This window comes from Cebus imitator, unplaced genomic scaffold (genome assembly GCF_001604975.1).
Source record: "Cebus imitator isolate Cc_AM_T3 unplaced genomic scaffold, Cebus_imitator-1.0 Scaffold384, whole genome shotgun sequence".
Taxonomy (NCBI): Eukaryota; Metazoa; Chordata; class Mammalia; order Primates; family Cebidae; genus Cebus; species Cebus imitator.
Genome location: NW_016107699.1, coordinates 2175944 through 2195912, shown reverse-complemented (window position 1 = coordinate 2195912; position 19969 = coordinate 2175944). Strand labels below are relative to the sequence as shown.

Genomic DNA, 19969 nt, shown 5'->3' with positions numbered 1-19969 from the left:
CGGCGTTGGGTCTGCTTGTGCTCGTGATGGGTGTGTGCGGCGTTGGGTCTGCTTGTGGTGCTCGTGATCGGTGTGCGTGAAGCCGGTTGGCTTTGCCTTAATGCTCACCCTCCCTCACGTTTGCTGTTGCTGATGAAGCCTTGGCATTTGTAGAGCCTTCGTAGTTGTCGTTCCTGCTTGTCCGTTAATCTTGTTCTTTGTTATTGGATTCAGAGTGAAGTCACCACTCGTTCCCGAATTGCGCGGACACTGGGCCTAGGCAGGCCTGTTCACAGCACCTGCATTCCGTCAGTGTTCAAGCCGGTGGAACCCTCCCTGGGGCTGCTGCGAGCGGACATTGGAGCTGCCTCTCTGTCTCTATTTGGAGACCCCTATGAGCTGGACCCCTTCGACAGGTGACCGAATGGGGGATGGTCCTGTATGGGCACCTGCTCCTCTCCATGGGGGCTGTGGCCACAGGGCTCTGAGGTGCACGTGGAGGCCTCAGGGTTCGTGTTTTTGAGTGAGAGTGGCCGTTCCTCCTATCACACCTGTGTGTATGGGGCCCGAGGTGCACGCGGAGGCCTTAGGGTTCGTGTCTGTGAGGGTGGCCATTCCTCCCACCGCCACACTCGGTGCAGGTGGGCCACGTGGAACTTACGGGTCTGGTGCAGGTCCTGAATCGCGTGTGCCGCCATGGCCAGCGCTCGGCCACCCTTCTCAGTGCTGTCTCCCTGGGCTGAGGGTTCTGGGAGCTGGGAGTCACCTGTTCCCTTTGGCCTATGTTCTTCCCTCTAGCAGTGAAGAGCTTTCTGCAAACCCCCTTTCCCCGCTGAGTGCCAAGAGACGGGCGCTGTCCCAGTCGGCCCTGCAGTCCCACCAGCCTGTGGCCAGGCCTGTCTCCGTGGGGCTTTCCAGGTGTGTGAGGGCAGAGGCTTCTGGGGAGTGGGGGTGGCAGTGGGGCTGCAGCTGGGGGCTCCAGGGTGTGGCCATGACAGCCTGGGTCTCTGTGGTCCTGGGTGGCCTCAGCACCTCCCCTCAGCCGTCACACTCGTCACGGAGCTCTGGCGTAAGGCAGGGCTCAGCCTGTCCTGCATGGAGGCCACGGCCCGTGAGCATGGACTGGAGGCCACGGCCTGCCCGCGAGCATGGACTGGAGTTGCTGCACCTCCACGAGGTGGCCCCTCTGCCCCCACCCCGGCCTGAGAGCCACCAGCACAGGGACCCCATCTCACGCAGGAGCAGGGGCCCTGTTGAGTAAGGCTATCATCAGAGGTCATCTCTTGGCCAATTCTGTTTTGGCTCAAGAAAAAAATTAACCCAAACCAACAAAACAGGTAAAGATGCTTGTCTGCCCCCTCCCGCCTGATGGTGGAGTGTGGCCAAGGCATCAGAGGTGACTTCTCCCAGAAACACCTGGTTTCCCTGGAGGCAGGGCTGGGAGGTGGGGCTTCCTCCTTCCCTCTGGGAGGTCTGTCGGGGCACCTCTTCTCAAAACAGCATCTGGAGCAGGACTGTGGGGGAGGCACAGGCCCCGTCCAGCCCCACTAGCCCCGACTCCCGCCTGCTGCAGGGCTCTGCCTGGGTACCAGCCCATGGGCTGTGAGAGGCAGTGATGGCAGGGCCTCGGGTCTATGCCCACAGGAGGCGTCTTCCTGCGGCGGTGCCGGAGCCAGATGTGGAGGAGGAGCCAGTGCCCGACTTGCTGGGCAGCATCCTGTCAGGCCAGAGTCTCCTGATGCTGGGCAGCAGTGACGTCATTATCCACCGTGACGGCTCCCTCAGTGCCAAGAGGGCAGGTGAGCGCCTCCCCCAGCACGGCCGCCCACTTCTTCCTGACAGGGCCGCCCACCTGACCCCAGTGCTCGCCCCAACACGGCCATGTGCCTCCCCCTGCACAGCTGCCTCCGTCTGGGCTTCTGATCCTCAGCCTGCTCCCAAGGGCTCAGCCATTTTCTCCATTGATTTCTCTTGAGCAGTTCACAGTTTGCCCCGAGTTCTTACTGAGCCCCACAGCTGCAGGGTATGGCCCCTAGTACCTGGGTGGTATCATTTCCTAATGGGGTACTGCCCGCCCCTGGTGAATATGTCTTAATGGGGTGCTGCCCGCCCCTGGTGAATGTCGTGTCCTAACGGCCTCGGGCACTGCACCTTGTCATCCACAGTGTGGCTGTTGAAGCAGCTCTTTCCCCAGGTGTGGAAAGGCGAGGTGTTCACCTCAACAGGCAGATGGGAGTTTAAAGTGCACGACCTCACGGAAAACCAGTTGTAATAAAAGTTAAACCAGTAGCATTTACGAAGAGCAGGTGGGAAGTGATTGCACTGATTTTTTTGTTTTTTAGCTCCAGTTTCTTTTCAGCGAAACTCACGCGGTCTGTCCAGAGGGGAAGAAGGGTCCAAGGACTGCCTGCAGCCCAGAGCGCTGCCCTCAGGGAGCCCGGCTCAAGGCCCCTCGGGAAGCAGGCCACAGGGCTCAGGGCTCAGCTGTCAAGGCATCCCCGCCCGCACATCGGGGGCGCCTATGAGGCTGGACTTCTCTGCAACCCCTGGGCCGGTTCAGGCTCGGAACTTGTCAAATGGGAGTGCGCCTGGCGTAAGACACAGTCACAGCCCCCGGTTCAGCGGCACCAGCAAGCACGCTTTGCCTCTTGCTTCCGCCGCGTCTAAGAGCTCCAGCAGAGATTCTAACCCCCCATCTCGCAGTGTGGTGCCAGGGCCTGCCCTGAAACCAGCGCCCAGAAGAGTGGACATCTCTGAGCTACCCAGGATACCAAAGATCAGAAGAGACGGCAGCGGCAGCAGACAGGCCACGGCCCCGGACCCTGGGCAGAGCATCGAGATCCCCAGCGCGTGTATCAGCCGGCTAACCGGCAGGGAGGGCACCGGGCAGCCGGGGCGAGGTGTGCGGGCACAGAGCGAGGCCAGCAGCAGGGTCCCGCGGGAGCCTGGCACGCACACAGGCAGCTCCCGGCCTCCGGCCCCCAGCTCCCATGGCAGTTTGGCCCCACTGGGATCCTCAAGAGGGAAAGGGGTTGGGTCAACCTTTGAGAGCTTCCGGATCAATATTCCTGGAAACACGGCGCATTCCAGTCGACTCTCCAGCCCCGGCTTCTGTAACACATTCCGGCCCGTGGACAACAAGGAGCAGAGGAAGGAGAACCCCTCGCCCCTCTTCTCCATCAAGAAGACAAAGCAGCTGCGGAGCGAGGTCTACGACCCCTCGGACCCCACCGGCTCTGACTCCAGCGCCCCCAGCAGCAGCCCCGAGAGGTCCGGCCCCGGCCTCCTGCCCTCTGAGATCACGAGAACCATCTCCATCAACAGCCCGAAGGTCCAGACGGTTCAGGCTGTGCGCTGCGTCACCTCCTACACGGTGGAGAGTGTCTTCGGGACGGAGCCCGAGCCCCCTCTTGGGCCATCCTCCACCGTGTCCAAGCTCCGGGGCGCGGTGGCTGCCGAGGGGGCCTCTGACACAGAGCGAGAGGGGCCAGGCACAGAGGAGCCCATGGAGAGGCAGGGCCTGGCTGCCCGGGTGCGGAGGCTGTCCCCCTCAGAGCCCTGGGAGGACAACGATGGAGCGTCTTGCAGCACCTTCTTTGGCTCTGAGGAGCGGACGGTGACCTGTGTGACAGTCCTGGAGCCGGAAGCCCCGCCCAGCCCGGACGTGCCGCAGGCAGCCACCCACCGGGTCGTGGAGCTCAGGCCCCCTTCCCGGTCCCGCTCCACGTCCAGCTCCCGAAGCAGGAAGAAGGCCAAGAGGAAGAGGGCATCCAGGGAGCGCCGGCGGACACGCTCCAGGACACGCTCCGGATCCAGGGACAGGAGCTCGAGGTCAGGGTCGCCGTCGGTGGGCGAGGAGCGCCTCAGGAGGCAGCGGTCCAAGGCCAAGAGCCATCGGTCCTCCAGCGACCGCTCCAGCAGCCGAGAGCGAGCCAAGAGGAAGAAAGCCAAGGACAGGGGCCGGGAGCACAGGCGGGCCCCCTGGGGCCGCAGCCGGAGGACGTCCCGGTCACGCTCGGGGAGCCCGGGCAGCTCTTCCTACGAGCACTATGAGGGCAGGAAGAAGAAGACGCGGAGATCAGGGTCCAGACCTCGGGGAAGGGAGTGCTCCCCCCCCAGCAGCCTGGAGAGGGTCCGCAGGCACAAGCACCAGCGGGAGCGCAGCCGTGAGCGGCTGGACCGGAAGGAGACTGCGGTGCGGCCCCGAGACCGGAGGAAGCGGAGGTCCCGGTCGCCAAGCTCAGAGCACAGGGCGCGGGAGCACAGGCGGCCACGGTCCCACGAGAACCTGCCCCGCAGCCGCTCCCGGTCCCCAGAGAGGAAGGGAGCTGTGAGGGAGGCGTCCCCATCGCCCCTTCCACAGGGGGAGCCGGTGCGGGAAGACCTCCCAGCCAGGTCGCCAGCCTTGGTGGAAGCTCATATCTCACCGGAGGTGGCTGTGGCCGACCAGGTCCCCCTGCAGGTCCCCGCTGTCCTGGAGGTGGTGGCCGAGTGCACGCCTGACGATCTGGATTATGGCGACTCCGTGGAGGCGGGACATGTCTTTGACGATTTCTCAGATGAAGCTGTTTTCATGCAGCTCGATGACATGAGCTCACCACCTTCTCCCGAAAGCACAGACTCTTCCCCGGAGCGCGACCTCCCTCCGAAGCCTGCGTTGCCCGCAGCCAGCCTGGCCGCCATCCAGAGGGAGGTGTCGCTGATGCACGATGAAGACGCTTCACAGCCCCCACCCCTGGCAGAGGACCACCAGGAGCTGCATGTCGCTGAGAAGACCGAGGCGCCCGGTTCCCTGGGTGTGGCGCCTGTGGGGAAGGAGGATGGCCCTACCATGAGTGGGAGGGTGCAGGAGGCGGCCAGGCCTGAGGAGGTGGTTTCGCAGACCCCCCTCCTGCGGACCAGAGCCCTGGTGAAGCGGGTCACCTGGAACCTGCAGGAGTCGGAGAGCAGCATTCCTGTTGAGGACAGAGTCCCCCGTGAGTAGGGCCCCGGTCCCCACTGAGGACAGCCCCCAGAGAATCGGGCCCCGAACCCCAATGAGGACAGGCCCCCAGTGAGTAGGGTTAGGACCCCGGCCTCTGTCCAGGACTGAGCCCCCGGTGAGTAGGGTGTAGGGGCCCGGCCCCTGTCCAGGATAGGCCCCTGGTGACTCCGAGACCTGCAGAGGACAGGGCCTCTGGGTGAATAGGGCCCTGACCGCCACAAGGGAGCTTCTGAGGCCAGGGAAGAGTGGGATGGGGGGGCAGGGTCTCCCTGCAGGTGGGCCGAGCAGGTCGTGGTAGGGGGGTCGGGCTAGGAGCTGGCATATGTCTCCCCTCCCCTGGCTGCTGGGGGTGGATCTGAGGGCTGCTCTGTGGTCCTTGTTCCTGGTGCTTTTCTGGATTTTTCCAGCTGTGAGCAGCATCTTGGGCATGGGTGGGCACAAAGCACCCACCTCCCTGTCTGTCGGGTCCCCAGGGGCACCACTTCACAGGCCTCAGAAGCCCCGAGAAGGAGCCTGGGATGTGGAGGACGTGGCCCCCACAGGGATCAGGCAGGTGTTCTCCGAGCCGCCCCCTCCTGGTCATGTGCTTCCGGAGCCTGGGTTTCCAGACACAGACCCCTCTCAGGTGGGTGCCTGGGCTGGAGGGCTGTGGGCTGTGGGCAGTAGCCTGGCACCCATGCCACACACGCTACACCAGGCTGGGGCTGAGGCCTCATGGCTCCTGGGCACAGGGCTGCCAGTTGTAAGGCCCTGTGCTCAGTGGGGCATGTCCTTCCCAGGTTTACAGCCCCAGCCTGCCTCCGGCCCTGGCCCAGCCCTCAAGCATCCCACCCTGTGCGCTGGTCAGCCAGCCCACAGTCCAGTTCATCCTGCAGGGGAGCCTGCCCCTGGTGGGCTGTGGGGCAGCACAGACCCTGGCCCCAGTGCCCACTGCCCTGACCCTAGCCTCAGAGCCAGGCGGCCAAGCCACTGCAGCCAGCAACTCGGAGGAGAAGGCCCCCACTCCTAGGCTAGCTGCAGAGAAAACCAAGAAGGAGGAGGTGAGTCCTGCCTCTTCCCCTTCCCCCATGTTCCCATCTTGTTTTGAAACTAAAGTTGTTGGCCGGGCCTGGTGACTCAAGCCTGTAATCCCAGCACTTTGGGAAGCTGAGGCAGGCAGATCACCTGAGGTCAGGAGTTGGAGACCAGACTAACCAACATAGAGAAACCCCATGTCTACTAAAAAATAATATAAAAGTTAGCCGGGTGTGGTGGCGGGTACCTGTGATCCCAGCTACTCGGGAGGCTGAGGCAGGAGAATCACCTGCACCCAGGAGGTGGAGGCTGCAGTGAGACATTTGCGCCACTGCACTCCAGCCTGGGCGACAGCATGACTCTGTCTCAAAAAGCTGAGGGGCGGAAGCCGGTCCTTGTGCCTCTGAACTGCGTGTCCAGAACCACAGTGCCTGTGGCCAGAGGGACCCCAGGCCCCTGCCCAGCCACGTCCAGCATGACGCGCGTGCCCCCGTAGTACGTGGCGTGACGCGCGTGCTCTCTCTAGTACATGAAGAAGCTGCAGGTGCAGGAGCGCGCAGTGGAGGAGGTGAAGCTGGCCATCAAGCCGTTCTACCAGAAGAGGGAGGTCACCAAGGAGGAATACAAGGACATCCTACGCAAGGCTGTGCAGAAGGTGGGCTGTGCACACGTGTGTGCGTGTGGGAGCTCTGGGTCCCGGGGGCTGTGCACACGTGTGTGTGCCTGTGGGAGCTCTGGGTCCCGGGCAGCACGTTGCTGCCGTGTGGCAGGTCGGTACTGTCTCATCGACACGGACTTTGGGGTGAAACCCAGTGCGGGCCTGAGGCCAGCCAACCAGGTCAGGGGTCTGCGTTGCCACATCCTGGCTGCAGGCCTGGGGCTGCCCCAGCAGATGCTTAGGGAAGAGGTGCTTCAGTGCCTGCAAGGCACATGCGGGTATGTTCTCAGATATTTAAAATACCCAAGGCCGGGTGCAGTGTCTCACGCCTGTCCTCCCAGTACTTTGGGAGGCCAAGGTGGGCAGATCACCTGAGGTCAGGAGTAAGTCTGGCCAATGTGGTGAAATCCTGTTTCTACTAAAAATAAAAAAAATTAGCACATGCCTGTAATCCCAGCTACTCAGGAGGCCAAGGCAGGAGAATTGCTTGAACCCAGAAGGTGGAGGTTGCAGTGAGCTGAGATGGCGCCACTGCACTCCAGCCTGGGTGACAAAGCAAGACTCCAGCTCAAAAAAATAAAGTTGCCCAGCCCACCTTCAGCTTACAGATCGGAGAACAAGACTCCCAGAGGTGAGCAGGTACCTGGTGATGGGTCTCACACCCACGGTCTCTGAGCTCAGGCTCATGCTTCCCCCGACACTGTGGGACCCTCAGTGGCCCTGTGATGTGGCAGAGCAAGCAGGATGGGGGTCTCACGTGAGTGGGGCGGCCCCTGCTGCCATCTGTATTCGTGCCAGCACCCAAGGCCTGCTCCTGTGTAGGGCAGGTGAGGTACCCCGGCTGTGGCCCAGAACCTCTGGATTGGAAAGGACGTTGGGTGATGGGCTCTCTCTCTCCAGATCTGCCACAGCAAGAGTGGGGAGATCAACCCCGTGAAGGTGGCCAACCTGGTGAAGGCCTACGTGGACAAGTACCGGCACATGCGCAGGCACAAGAAGGCGGAGTCTGGTGAGGAGCCGCCCACCCAGGGTGCCGAGGGCTGAGGCCGTGCCCCGGGAGCTCTGTTGGGAGTGGCAGAAAACGGGGGGCACCAGCACACCTGCCCTCGGGTTCCTTTGGTGACACCTGGTCCGTGTGCCTGTCTCCCTCACAGTTGAAAACTGGACACTTTTGTATGTATATTATAGATACACTGTTTCCATTCTAATTTATCAAAAATGGATTATCTTTAGAAGTTTCTTGATTGACTTAATACTTAGAAGGTAAAGCACTTGGTGACTGGGAGAGGCTCCGGCGGGGGTGGGGGCGTCCGTGGTAAGGCAGCTGCGTGTGCACCTGTCTCTGGGTTAGGAATGTCTTGACTCTCTCTCTAGCCACGCTGTGCTCCTGTAAATAGTTGCTCTACTTTGCAGTCGGCACAGCTGCCTCCCAGAGGCCAGGGGCAGCACTGGCGGCCCTGAGGCCTGACGATGGGAGTCGGGTGTGGGAGGTGCTGCCCCTCCCCTCTACACAAATGGCAAGGGCCACCTGCCTGTCAAGGGCCCTGTTCTTTGAGTCAGTTATTGCCTGTAATGTGTGTGGTGAAGACAGAAGTGAGTTGGTGTGCAGGGAGGCTGTGGAGGTCCCTCCCTCCCTGGGCCCCACCCATATCCAGCCTGGACCTGATTCCCTGCCAGCCAAGACAGCAGAGCATGTTCTGGGGCTCTTTTTATTAGACTGGGCGGCCACAGCCAGCTCTAGGCAGGCTGCCCCAGCTCCATAAGGAAGCCCTCGATGACATCGTAGAGGCTGTTGGCGCTGGACAGGCAGAGGCTGAGGCTGCTGCTGTCCAGCGAAGACACCCCCTCACGCTGCGTGCCCTCCAGGTACACTCGGCACAGCCAGGGCTCCAGCTGCCAGAGGGCATCAGGCGTCTGTCAGTGGGCCTGGACACATGGCCACCCCTCCCCGAGGCTCTGGTCTCACCTTCACCAGGACCAGGCTCTTCTCCTTGGGTCTCCCAGCTGACAAGTCCTGGCCGAAGCCCAGGTAGATGGTGCAGTGTGGGGAGCTGCAGCGGCGCCGTGCCCGGAATTCTACCAGCTCTGCAGAAGGAGGCTCTGCTGAGTACCTGGAGGCAGCTGCTCCCCAGGATCCCTGGAGACAGCACCCCAGGCAGGGGCCCCACTGACCTTGGAAGAAGACTCTGAAGTCAAAGATGGGGGTGTCGAAGTTGCGAGGCAGCAGACAGGCTGGGGTGGACGGGCTGGCGGAGCCTGGGGGGCCGCCTACCTCCCAGTATACCTTGCACTTGCCCATGCGTCGTGCCCACAGCTGCGGCCCCCGGAGCTCCAGCTGCAGCCCCGGGGCCACGTGCCGCAGCAGCTCCTCCGTGTAGCGCAGCTGCTTCTGGTCCGGAAGCTCAGCAGGGCTGGGGAATGCCACCGGCTGGGGGTCTGTGGCCCAGATGGCTGGGCCTGGGGGGCCGTACAGGAACACACAGCTCGGGCGCCCCACCACCTGCTGCAGCACCATGCGGCCCTTGTAGGTGATGGTCACGTCCAGCACCCCTGGGCTGGGTTCTGCATGGAGACCAAGCTGTGAGTAGTGGGCGTGGGTGGGGACAGGCTGACCCCTTCCCAGGGTGCACTCACCTTCCACCACAGTGCAGGCACCTGGGGAATGGGCCAGGTATGGCTCTGCCGGGGGCAGGGGCTCTGGGGCTGTGGCCTCGCCTATATCCAGAAGGAAATCTTGTGCTGGCACCTCATCCCCACCCCCTCCCTGTGCCCCAAGGCCCCCAACCCCTACCCCTCTCACCTGCCGTTAGGGCTGGAGGCTGGGGCCTGGGGGTCGCCTCTGCTGCCCATGTGTACAGCTCCTCAGCAGGGAGCCCTGGGTCTGAGGAGGGAGAAGGACAGTGGGAATGGGGGTCCCCTCCTGTTCTTCAGCTCCCCACTCCCCCTTCTCAAGCGGCTGTCCAGGGACACTGGCTCCTCCCATTCTCCCTGGGGCTCCACCCTCCCCTTGGCACTGCTCACACCTCCAGCACAGCCCCCAGTCGGGGAAAGCGCGTTCAGTCCCTCTCCAGGAGCCTCGGCTGGACCTGGATCTGCCCCCCATGACGCTGTCAGCAGATGGTCCCCCAGGCAGCTCTGCAACACCGCCTGAAGCAGGAGGTCCTGCTGGTCCCCGGCTGGGGCAGGGAGGAGGCTTGGGGCTTGGAGTTCAGCATCTCCTTGTGCTAGGAATGGCCCTGGGGGCCCAGCCTGCGGGGAAAAGTCAGACTCAGCGTTGCGCGGCTCCCTGGCCTGGGCGCGAGGAGAGGCAGGCAGAGAGGAGACTACCTGGGAGGGAGGGGCGGCCAGGGGGGCCTCTGCCTGCGTCCGGTCCGTGCCTGGGCCTTCTGAGGGAGGAGGGGGCAGGGGTTAGGCCCCGAGACCAGAGTGAGAGACACAGCCGGAGCCCGGAGCAGCCCTCACCAGCTTCCCGGCTGTGAACCCTTAGGGCTGCGGCCCGAGGAGGGGAGGCTCCCGGTCTCCTGGGGCTGCTGGCAGCCCCTACCAGAGCAGCTTCTAAAACTGCACATCTGATCGGGAATGTGCCCCCTTCCCTACTTGGGATGAATGCCAGCGCCCTGGGCAGCCAGCGTCGCTGACCTCGGCAGCCCAGCTCCTGGCTGAGCGTGTACACCTTGTGGGGGTCCGCGGGGTCCCCTGAGTTGTCTTGCAGCATCACGAAGCGACGCGTGCTGTGCAGGGCGCAGCGGAAGTTGGTTTTCCAGCCGGCGCGCTCCGCAGCCTCGCAGGGCGGCTGGTCACCTCCGCTGCTGCCAGGCGGCCACCTGCCGCGGGCCACGGCCCAGGCCTGGAGAGGGGACAGAGGACGTGGGCCCGGCCCGGAGTCCTGGGTGCGCCCTCCCATCCAGGGCGGGCCGGGGCGGGGTCCCACCTTGAAGATGCGCGCGTCCGCCTCGCTCAGGTCCTTGCGCCCGAAGTGCTTCCAGGGCACGCGGAAGCAGGTGCGGGCCTCGTCCAGCCACCGCAGCCCCTCGTAGCGGCCGCTGCTGACCTCCCCAAGGAGCCACTCTCCGAACAGCACGCGTGGGGCCGTCCTGTGGGTGCCGGGCCGCGGGGAGTCAGGGCGGGCAGCGGGGCGCCCCGGACGGGCGCCTGGAGAGGGTGGGCGGGGCTCTCACCTCTCCGAAGCCCAGGCCATCGCTCCCTCGGCGGTCGGGTGTTCAACGGGAGGGTGACGCTCCAGTCGCTGCAGAAGGCAGGCCGCGTGGCCCGGTGTCACGGGGGTTGGGGTCACAGGTGTGGACCGAGGGCTGGTGTGGCTCTCCCGGCAGAGGGGCTACAGGTGTGACTGCAGGTGTGGCCGGCGCGCACACATGAAGTCGCAGGTGAGAGGCCAGCGTCCAGGCCAGGCCGGCGGGTGCAGGCCGGGCCCTGCGGGGACGGGAAGGGCTGCGTCGGGGGCGGGCCAGGCTCCCGGGAAAGCGAAACCTAAACGGCGGGCGGCGCTTTCCCTCCCTCCCCGACCCACCCCCGTCCGGGTCTCACTCCGCGGAACCCGGTCTCCGAGTCTCTCCCCGCCCGACCCTCGTCCCTCGGGCTCCCCCAGCCCGGGACTCTCCCCCTCGGGGGTCACGCAGCCCCCGCGGAGGCTGTTGCTCCCGGGTCCGCACCGCGTGGGCCCGGAGTTCCGAGTACCTGGTGCCAGAGCCGCTGGGACGGGAAGTTTCGTGTCGCGGGGAAGCGGGAGCCCGGCGTTTTTATGGGGGCCGGGCCGGGCCGGGGGCGGGGCCCGAGAGGCTGCAGGTGCTGCCGAAGAGGTCACGTGGCCGGGCGGGTGTTTCCGCGAAGAGCGCGCGGCCTGTTCCTGCTTTCGGAGGCGGCCAGCGGACCCCGCCCCGGGCAGCGCGGAGAGCGGAGCGGCGGAGGCGGACAGCGGTGGCTCTGCCTGCCCGCGTGGCTCAGCCCTGCAGGGTCCAGCAGCTCCTCCTCTGGGAAGCAGCCCCTCCGCGCCTGGGGCGGGGGGTGGAGGACACAGTGGGATAAGCTGGGGACCCCACGTATAAGGGAAACGTGATCCCAGGCAAAAGCAGGTCCTTTTTGCGCATTGAGAAGTGGGTAATGGGTGGGGCCGGGCACCGTGTCTCATGCCTGTCATCCCAGCACCTTGGGAGGCCAGGGTCACCGGTCACTTGAGGTCAGGAGTTGGAGACCAGCCTGGCCAACACAGCGAAACCCAGCCTCTACTAAAACTACAAGAACTAGCCGGGCGTGGTGGCACGGGCCTGTAGTCCCAACTCCTTGGGAATCACTTGAGCCTAGGAAGTCGAGGCTGCAGTGAGCCCAGATCAGCAGACTGCGCTCCAGCCCCAGCGAGCCAGCGAGACCAAGTCTCAAAAGGGAAGTGGGTAATGGAGGTGGATGTGCCTCGAAAGAGGGGCAGTGTCGCGTTTTTTGAGTTCCTTTTTCTGTTTTGTTTTGAGACGGCTCTGCAGGGTCCAGCCTTCTCCTCTGAGCGCTCCTGTCTCAGCCTCCTGACAGCTGGGACCACAAGCTCGAGCCTCTCCGCCCAGCTCATTTTTGTATTTAGTAGAGACGGGTTTTCACCATTGGCCGGGATGGTCTCAATCTCCTAACCTCAGGTGATCAGCACACCTCGTCCTCCCAAAGTGCTGGGATTACTTACAGGCGCAGCCACGGTGCCGGCCCCGTTTGGGTTCTTGAGATTGTTCTGCCAAGAATATCAGATACTCTCTCAGTTAAAACATTTGGAAAGGAATTAGTGGTGTCTTTTCATTAGGGAAAGTGCTGATGACTCTCAAGGGACCCCTTGATAGTTCTGGGCATGGGGCTCCGGCCGTGAGAGAAGTGAGGGGGCGTGTGTCTCACCCCCACCTGCAGTCCCTCCTGCTGGGCCCCACAGACTCGCCCACCCCAGCGCGCCTCAGTCCAGGCCTCTGGAGGGGCGTTTACTGTTGCACCCCAGCCCAAGCACGAAGATTTCAGAAGGGGACTGGGACCCCTGGCAGGTGTTTGAGACCACCAGCATCCAAGCCCATCGTCTTATTGAGGGTTTGCGTTGGCTCTTCAGCCTCCCCCAGGCAGCCTCTGTGTCGGGTCGGGAGGAGGAGGTCCCCATCTCAGTCTGTGGTTAGAGCAGGGGAAGAACTTGCCGGGCCAGCTGGCCCAAGCCTGGGGAGGGCGCAGGAACAGCAGGTGGTTTACGGGAAGTGCTGCAGTGCGCTTGGGGTGGGGACAGCCTGGTTGGACTTGCCACCTCCATCTGCACACCCGGGCTCCAGCACCAAGGACCATGGGGGACCTTAGCGAGTGGGGCACCCCCCACCCCCCACAGACCCTGGTGCCCACCCCACGCCGCCACCTGGGTTTCGGGAGCCTCGATTTATTCTGCGTTGGGTCAGGGGTTGGGGGAGCGGGACCTCCAGTGCCCGGCTGGGGCGGCGGGAGGGGCCTCGTTAGATGTAGGTGGAGTCGTTTCCGGGCGCATCGTGGGGACCCCCACCCCACACCCCGTCCTCGCCCTCGTCCTCATCGCCGCCGCTGGAGTCGCCTGCGCCATCCACGTCTGGGGTGGGCGCGTTGAGAACGACCACGTCCGCCTCCGCCCCGATGTCCTCACCGAACCACACGGCCTTGTAGCCGCCCTCTGGCCGTCGCTCCTTGGTCAGGATGGACCTCATGGCCACGGGGCTTCCCCCGCTGTGGGCCGCTGCCGGGGACTCTGGGGCAGAGCCGGGGGGCGAGGGGCCAGGGGCCTCGGGGCTGGAGGGCGAGGGGCCGGGCGGCATGAGGCTGGGGGTCGTGGGCTCCGTGAGGATCAGTGGTGTCTCCGAGGGCTTGGGGTCGTGCGTGGGGCTGGGCGCAGGTGCCCAGTTGGCCTCGTGGTCAGGTTGGAATGCCGGGTTGTCAGAGCCGAGGGGCTCAGGCTCCTGTGGGCAGGGAGGGAGGGTGTGAGCGGAGTCCCTGGGCCTCTGAGTCTCTGCAGCCCTGGCCTGTCTACACCCTCAGTCCATGCTGGACCTGGACGCCCCCCCACACCTGCCGATCTGCCCTCCCCTGGCCGGTCTTCCTCTCCTGCCCCATCCTCCTGCCCTGCCCTCCGCCCTGGGCCTCACCGGGTCTTTGCCAGAGCAGCACTTGAGCCGGGGGCCATAGTGCTTGTGGACTAGGATGGCGAGGCCGAGGACAGCCAGCAGCAGCAGCGCGCCCAGCACCCCACCCAGGGCGGCCATGTCCACCACCGAGAAGCGCTTGTCCTCCGAGGGTCGGTCACCCGGCATCCCTGCCAAAAACACCGTCATCCCCACTGTTGAGTGCCCAGGGCCAACCTGTGCCAGGCTCGGGATGCCTGGAAACCACCCAGGCCTAGGCCGTCTCCCAAAGCTCTGGCTCTGCTGACCCTGGCTGGAGGGGGCTGCGTGTCCCAGTGAGACCCTGAGGGCCCCGGGGAGGCCAGGCCGCTCACAAGAGGCACAGGGGCTTGCAGGGAGAGCGGCACCCGTGGGAATCGTGGGAATCGCCGATGGCAGGTCTTCCCTGCACACATCATAGCTCGCCTCACTCTGGGTGTCTGTCAGTCCTGAACAGACCCCTCTTTGGGATTTCATGGTCAGGCCAGGCCAGCCTAGTGTGGCCCCTTCCCACAGTGTGTCCCGGACCACCCAGCGTCCCGAGTCGGGGAGTGAAGGGCGACTCCTTGGCAAACGGAGTGGGTGTTACCTGAGGACGCAGTGCTCCTGCTGACCCCGGGGGGCATCGGCTGAGAGGTTCCTGGGTCTGGGGTCTGTGCTGTGTCCCCACCGGGTGTGGCCGGTTGATGGGAAGTGCTGGTTCCCACACCCGGGGGCATCGGCTGAGAGGTTCCTGGGTCTGGGGTCTGTGCTGTGCCCGCACCGGGTGTGGCCGGTTGGTGGGAGGTGCTGGTTTCTACACCTGGGGGTCTCCCGGGTGTGGGTGAGGTCGGTGGCCTCAGAGTTGTGCCAGAGGGTGGGTGGGGGCCTGTGCCTCCCCCAGAGCTGGTTGTGGAGGGCCCCTGGGAGGGGCCAGGGGGTCTGGGGGCCTTGGAAGTGGTGCTGCTCCAGGGCCCAGTTGTTCCTCCGGCCTCCGGGGAGGGGGGGACATCTGGGGGCCGAGAAGAGTGTTTGGGCTTGCCTCTGCCCGTCCCCTGCACCCCTGCCTCGGGGAAGGGAAGGGCTTATCTGGAGAGCCCTGGGGTTCACCTGTGGAGGGGGGCTCCTGCTCGGAAACTTGGATCTCAATGACTGTGGTCGAAGTGCCCAGGCTCACCGTGTTGTTGGCCTCAACCTGGGGCAGGAAGGGGCTTGTCCCTCCTGGGTTCCTCTTTAAGCCCCACACCCTCAGAGACATCCCCCCGCCCTGCCGTTCACCTCTGCATAGAAGGTCCCCGCCCTTGGCAGTGTGGTGGCGGTCAGCACAACCTCTCCCTCCATCCGGAAGTCTGAGTGGTTGGTGATTCGGTACGTGATAGCCGAGTTGAGGTCCTGGAGAGGCCCCATTGAGTTCCCGGCCAGGCTGCCTCCCACATGCAGCTCTGACCCGCCTGCAGCGTGGAGGCCAGGTGGGCCCAGGGACCCTGGGCAGGGAAGGCAGCCAGACGGGCAGCGGGCATCAGCCTTGGTGTGCTGCCTACCGGGAACTCCGGGTCCTGAGCCTGGATCCTCAGAGGCCGAGAGGGGGCAGCTGCGTCCTCGACCACAACACCTGCTGCAGAGCCAAGCGCCACAGTGCCACGGTACAGGCTCTGGGGGAAGTGGGGTGGGCTTCCGGCTGCAGCCACAGCCCTCACGGTGACCTGGGTCACTGAGTAGCGGGCGAGGTCAGTCTGCTGGCCCTGGAGGCGGGGAGGCAGGACTGGTGGGGTTGAAGGTGGAGCTGGAGCCTGGGGCTCAGGAAGGGCAGGTGCAGATTGGAGGGGCCCCGCCGTGCCCCCTGTGGAGGTGCCCACCTCACCTTCACCAGGAGAAGGAAGGTCATGGGGCTGGGGACACTCCTGGCCATGGTGAGGTTACCAGAGTCTGGGTGGATGACGAACGTGTCATTCACGTTTCCTGGGAGGACGAGGGAAGTGCTCAGCTACAGCCCCCTGAGGCTCAGGGACCCAGCCAGCTCTGCCTAGCTGCCAGGTGGCCCTAGGTCTTCCATAACCCCAGGTGGGGACAGAGACAGGGACAGAGAGGCGGTCCAGGGTGTTGTTGTGGGCCGGGCCCCACTCACCACCCTGGATGCTGTAGATGATGCGTTGTTTGATGCCATGGTCTCCATCCTCAGCATAGATGGGTCCAGGACGCAGGACAAGGGGGGATGGCTTCGGGGCGACGGAGGGGAGGGCACATTGTGGGGTGGGGTGGATGGCCGCAGCCTGGCCCCTCTGGCTCCCCCCAAGGTCAGCCAGGGCAGGGCTGGCCGAGGAGGGGCCTGTCGCTCTGGCGGCTGGGCGTCCTTGCCTGCCTGGGACGTCTGCTGTCCCAGCATCAGAATCAGTGACCCCCCGTGGGTCCCTTACTATGAGTCAAACTGCCCAAAAATATTGAGACCCATTTGCACAAGGCTTGTCTTGACAGGTAAGGAAACATTTAGAAAGGGCGGGACCCTGGGTGTCTGCATTCCGCCTTTCACCGAGCCTTCGGTGACCCAGGCACGGGTTCCCGCTGCCCCGGGTGCCCTGGTGCCGTGAGGTCTGCAGGCAGCCTGTGAGGCCTCAGTGGTGACTGTGAGCAGGGCAGAGACGTCACCGTCCCTTGAGATCTCCAGGGCCCCAGCCCACCTCCCTGGGCCCACGGTCCTCTCTGTGTGGAGATTTGCTCCCTCACCACCTCCAGATGGGAAGGATTGGTTTACAAGGAGAGTCTGTATTTGTTTCAAAATCACAACCAAAACTGGCTTCACCCCCAATCGGCCCGACCCTCTCCTGACCCTGACCCTGACACTGACCCCGGCTATGCTTGCGTCTGTGCACTGCCCCTCCCTCCCCATTACCAGTATGTGCCCAGTAGGGACAGCCCCGAGGTACTGGGCTTGGATGCAGACGTAGCCGTCTGAAAAGCTGCAGGGCAGGAACCAGGGGGGCCGCAGGTCGGCGGGCACCACATTGAGCACCAGCGTGGCGGTGGCCGTGTGGCTGGGCTCCACGTTCTCCTCCGGGGTGTCCTGCAATGGCCGGCTGTGCTGGATCAGGCCTGGGAGCAGCTGGGTCCGGGGGCCTCAGGTGTCTGGGACTCGGGGCTGGGGCAACCTGCTCACCCGCACCAGCAGCCAGAACGCCATCTTCGGCCGCTTGTCGAAGTCCAGGGGCCGGTCCAGCCTCAGGGCGGGACGGTTTGCACCCACCAGGGAGAAGTAGTCACTGGCACCCTGGAGAGGGTCGGGGGCAGAGCCTGAGAGCCTGGGAGGGCAAGGAGCCCGTGCCGGGGGGCAGGGTGGGCAGCACTGACTGTGGTCTCCTCCCGGAGGGTGTAGAACAAGATGTCATTGGCATCTGGGTCCTTGGCCTCCAGTTCCGTCTCGGGGATGACGATGGAGTTCACTTTAGTGTCCTGGGGAGGGAGAGGAACTTGGTCCGGCCGTGGCCCCTGCGGACCCCGCTGTGATTGAGCCCCCTGCCCTCACCCTGGGCCCCCGCGCCCCGCGTGTCCAGCCCCGGCATCGCTGGCCTCACCTCCTCCACACTCATCTCCTTGGTCGTAAAGGGGAACTCGGGGGGGTTGTCATTGACGTCCAGCACGGACACAATCACCCTCGTCTGGGTCACCTGTAGGGTGTGGCCGTCAGCCTCTCCCACAGACAGCCTCCCCCGCCGTGAGTGGGGTGCAGCCTCAACGGCCATCCGTCCACGCATTCACTCATTCAGTGTTGGGGGGCTGCAGGGGGGCTGCCCAGTTCTCGGTGCCGGGACGCGGAGATCACAAGTGACAAATCTCTGCCCGGTGGTGCCTGTCCTGGCAGGACTCACAACAATAAACAAAATGGAATCTGTAAAGCTGGGGAGTAGCAGGTTCCCCCCGGGAAAAATGCAGGTGCTGGGGATGCAGCTGGCAGAATCTCAAGCGAGGACACAATCTGGTTTCGTTTTTTTGAGACGGAGTCTCCCTCGGTCTCCCAGGCTGGAGTGCAATGGCGCGATCTCAGCTCACTGCAACCTCCGCCTCCCGGGTTCAAGTGATTCTCCTGCCTCAGCCTCCTGAGTAGCTGGGTCTACAGGTGCGCGCCACCATGCCCGGGTAAGTTTTGCATTTTTAGTGGGGACAGGGGTTCACTATGTTGGTCAGGCTGGTCTCGAACTCCTGACTTCAGGAGATCCACCTGCCTCGGCCTCCCAGAGTGCTGGGATTACAGGCGTGAGCCACCGTGCCCAGCCAACAATCCAGTTTCTTCAAACAAATCCCCAAGAAAAAAGGCGGGAGAAACGGGAAAGTGCAGATTCACAGAAACTCAGGAGGATTTCCAACAGGGGCAGTGGGGTGTGAACCTCGCTTGGACCCGATTCAAACAAAAAATTGTAAAAGGCCCTTCAGAGACCGCGGGAATGTGGCATCCTGGACACTCGGGGATGGCAGGGAGCGACCACTTTTCCCAGGTGTGAAATTGACGTGGTGGTTATGTTTTAAAAAGACGGTTCCCGGCCGGGTGCGGGAGCTCACGCCTGTAATCCCAGCACTTTGGGAGGCTGAGGCGGGCGGACCACCTGAGGTCAGGAGTTTGAGAAGCCTGACCAACATGGAGAAACCCCGTCTCTACTAAAAATATAAAATAAGCCGGGCATCGTGGCGGGCGCCTGTAATCCCAGCTACTCGGGAGGCTGAGGCAGGAGAATCACTTGAACCTGGGAGGTGGAGGTTGCAGTGAGCTGAGGTCTTGCCCCTGCACTCCAGCGTGGGTGACAGAGGGAGACTCCGTCTCAAAGGAAAAAGGGTCCCTGTCTTTCAGAGACACATCCCAAGATACGTGTGGTGACGCGCCGTGGTGTGCAGAGGGCGCAGAGCCCGCCGTCCGGTGGTAGGTGGGGGCCTGTGCTGGCCTCAGGATTCTCAATTTTCCTTAATTGCAGAAGTGGTGGGAGTACAGGTGGGCGGATGGTGGATTTCTGGGTGGAGCTGGGCAGATTTACCAGTGGGGGGAGTGGGAGCCGAAGCGGTCCCAGTGACTGGCAGGATGAAGGTGCCTCCCTGGCGGGGGCAGTGCTGGTTGAAGAAATGGGTGCAAGCCTCGGGCACGCTGGAGGCAGAGTCTGGGCTGGAGGAAGTGTGGGCATCACTCTTGGACCGTGGCATTTGAAAGCAGAGCCGAGGTGAGGTCACCAGGGAGTGGCTGTGGACTGAACCCAGCAGAAGTGGCCGGGCGGGCGGGGGAGCGGGGCAGGTACTCACCAGCAAGCCTCCCCTCTGGCACCGCAGCTCAGCCTGAAGCAGTGAGTTCTCCTGTGGAGGCAGATGGGCCTGCAGTCACCACCCCACCCCACAGGTGGGGAGGCTGAGGCCAAGGGGACAGGTGCTGGGCCAGACCCCACCAGCAGTGGTCAATCCTGAGCCGTGGGCCCAGGCAGCTTCCTCCCTAAATGGCCCGGCCTTCTAGGCAGGCACCACCAATCGTGGATGTCAGTGGATGCTGTGGGCACAGAGCCCCTAGGCTCCCGGGGAAGGTGTGGCCTGGGGATCCGAGGGCCCTTCCCCCCAGCCCCTCCACCCCGCCCACCTGCCGCCCACACCTCACCTCGTAATCGGGAGTCACGTTGAGAAACAGCTGGTTTCCAAGGATCCGAAACGCGAAGGGGGTGGACGAGGGTCCGAGGGTCACCTCCAGGCCCCCTGGGACGTGGATGTCCACCAGGGGCTCGGTGACATTTGTGTTCTCCTCAACTTCGAAGTAGGTCTGGTTCACAGAGCAGTCTGTAAGGTTGCAGAGGAGGGGTCAGCGCCTCCCAGCCCCCAGCTCTCTCTGCCCGTGCCCCCACCTACCCCTGCCCGAACGTACACTGGGCCTGGGCCAGGGCCCCCGGGGGTTGGCCGAGCAGCCCGGCGAGCAGCAGGGGAGGCCACAGCAGGGCCCAAGCCCCCATCTTGGCGGCCGTCGCCTGGCGGGAGGGTCCGAGTGGCTCTGGCACCCAGAGCTGGTGCAGTTCCTGCCTCAGCGACCTTTGCCCCAGGGCGGCACCACCCGCTTTATGATCCTTTACAACCAGCCTCTGCCAAGGGGGCTCCCGCTGGCCGGCTGGCCGCCAGGAGGGATGGTCATGTGGCCCAAGCTGGACTCAGGGCAGGGGTCAACCAGGGGCTCAGGCCACAGACCCCAAAGCACAGGGT

General features: G+C 64.0%; 3 protein-coding genes across 10 annotated transcripts in view; 1 reads left to right on the top strand and 2 right to left on the bottom strand.

Annotated features, from left to right (window-relative positions):
* The window catches only part of PHRF1 (PHD and ring finger domains 1), a 41491-nt gene extending 33621 nt beyond the window's left edge, over positions 1–7870 (top strand). For 3 of the 5 annotated variants that reach the window (XM_037731122.1, XM_017507860.2, XM_037731123.1), the window contains exons 11-18: positions 214–395; positions 778–897; positions 1624–1778; positions 2322–4955; positions 5437–5588; positions 5743–6003; positions 6504–6632; positions 7536–7870. In XM_037731122.1, coding sequence (XP_037587050.1) covers positions 214–395; positions 778–897; positions 1624–1778; positions 2322–4955; positions 5437–5588; positions 5743–6003; positions 6504–6632; positions 7536–7679 — 3777 coding nt within the window. In that variant the 3' untranslated portion in view covers positions 7680–7870. The remainder of the gene's footprint in view (positions 1–213; positions 396–777; positions 898–1623; positions 1779–2321; positions 4956–5436; positions 5589–5742; positions 6004–6503; positions 6633–7535) is intronic. The other 2 variants (XM_037731124.1, XM_017507861.2) reach the window with 1 other exon arrangement.
* Positions 7871–8328: 458 nt separating this feature from the next.
* IRF7 (interferon regulatory factor 7) lies at positions 8329–11860 on the bottom strand. Of its 2 annotated transcripts, none has more exons than XM_017507868.2 (11): positions 11331–11860; positions 10814–11066; positions 10567–10729; positions 10275–10482; positions 9963–10018; positions 9659–9884; positions 9436–9516; positions 9270–9350; positions 8808–9197; positions 8602–8720; positions 8329–8528 (listed from the first exon to the last, which is right to left on the bottom strand). In XM_017507868.2, the coding sequence occupies exons 2-11, from the start codon at positions 10831–10833 to the stop codon at positions 8373–8375; spliced, it is 1500 nt and encodes a 499-aa protein (XP_017363357.1). In that variant the 5' UTR covers positions 10834–11066; positions 11331–11860; the 3' UTR covers positions 8329–8372. The 2 variants fall into 2 exon arrangements, with proteins under 2 accessions (XP_017363357.1, XP_017363356.1); XM_017507867.2 differs by having other exon boundaries at positions 9963–10021; positions 11331–11857.
* Positions 11861–13018: 1158 nt separating this feature from the next.
* CDHR5 (cadherin related family member 5) lies at positions 13019–19872 on the bottom strand. Of its 3 annotated transcripts, none has more exons than XM_017507862.1 (15): positions 19641–19872; positions 19380–19555; positions 19037–19087; positions 17329–17421; positions 17105–17206; positions 16914–17024; positions 16650–16820; positions 15888–15978; positions 15624–15721; positions 15304–15504; positions 15041–15154; positions 14873–14957; positions 14373–14774; positions 13769–13935; positions 13019–13582 (listed from the first exon to the last, which is right to left on the bottom strand). In XM_017507862.1, the coding sequence occupies exons 1-15, from the start codon at positions 19723–19725 to the stop codon at positions 13109–13111; spliced, it is 2421 nt and encodes an 806-aa protein (XP_017363351.1). In that variant the 5' UTR covers positions 19726–19872; the 3' UTR covers positions 13019–13108. The 3 variants fall into 3 exon arrangements, with proteins under 3 accessions (XP_017363351.1, XP_037587053.1, XP_017363354.1); XM_037731125.1 differs by having other exon boundaries at positions 14373–14756; XM_017507865.1 differs by having other exon boundaries at positions 14373–14534.
* Between the last annotated feature and the right edge of the window lie 97 nt (positions 19873–19969).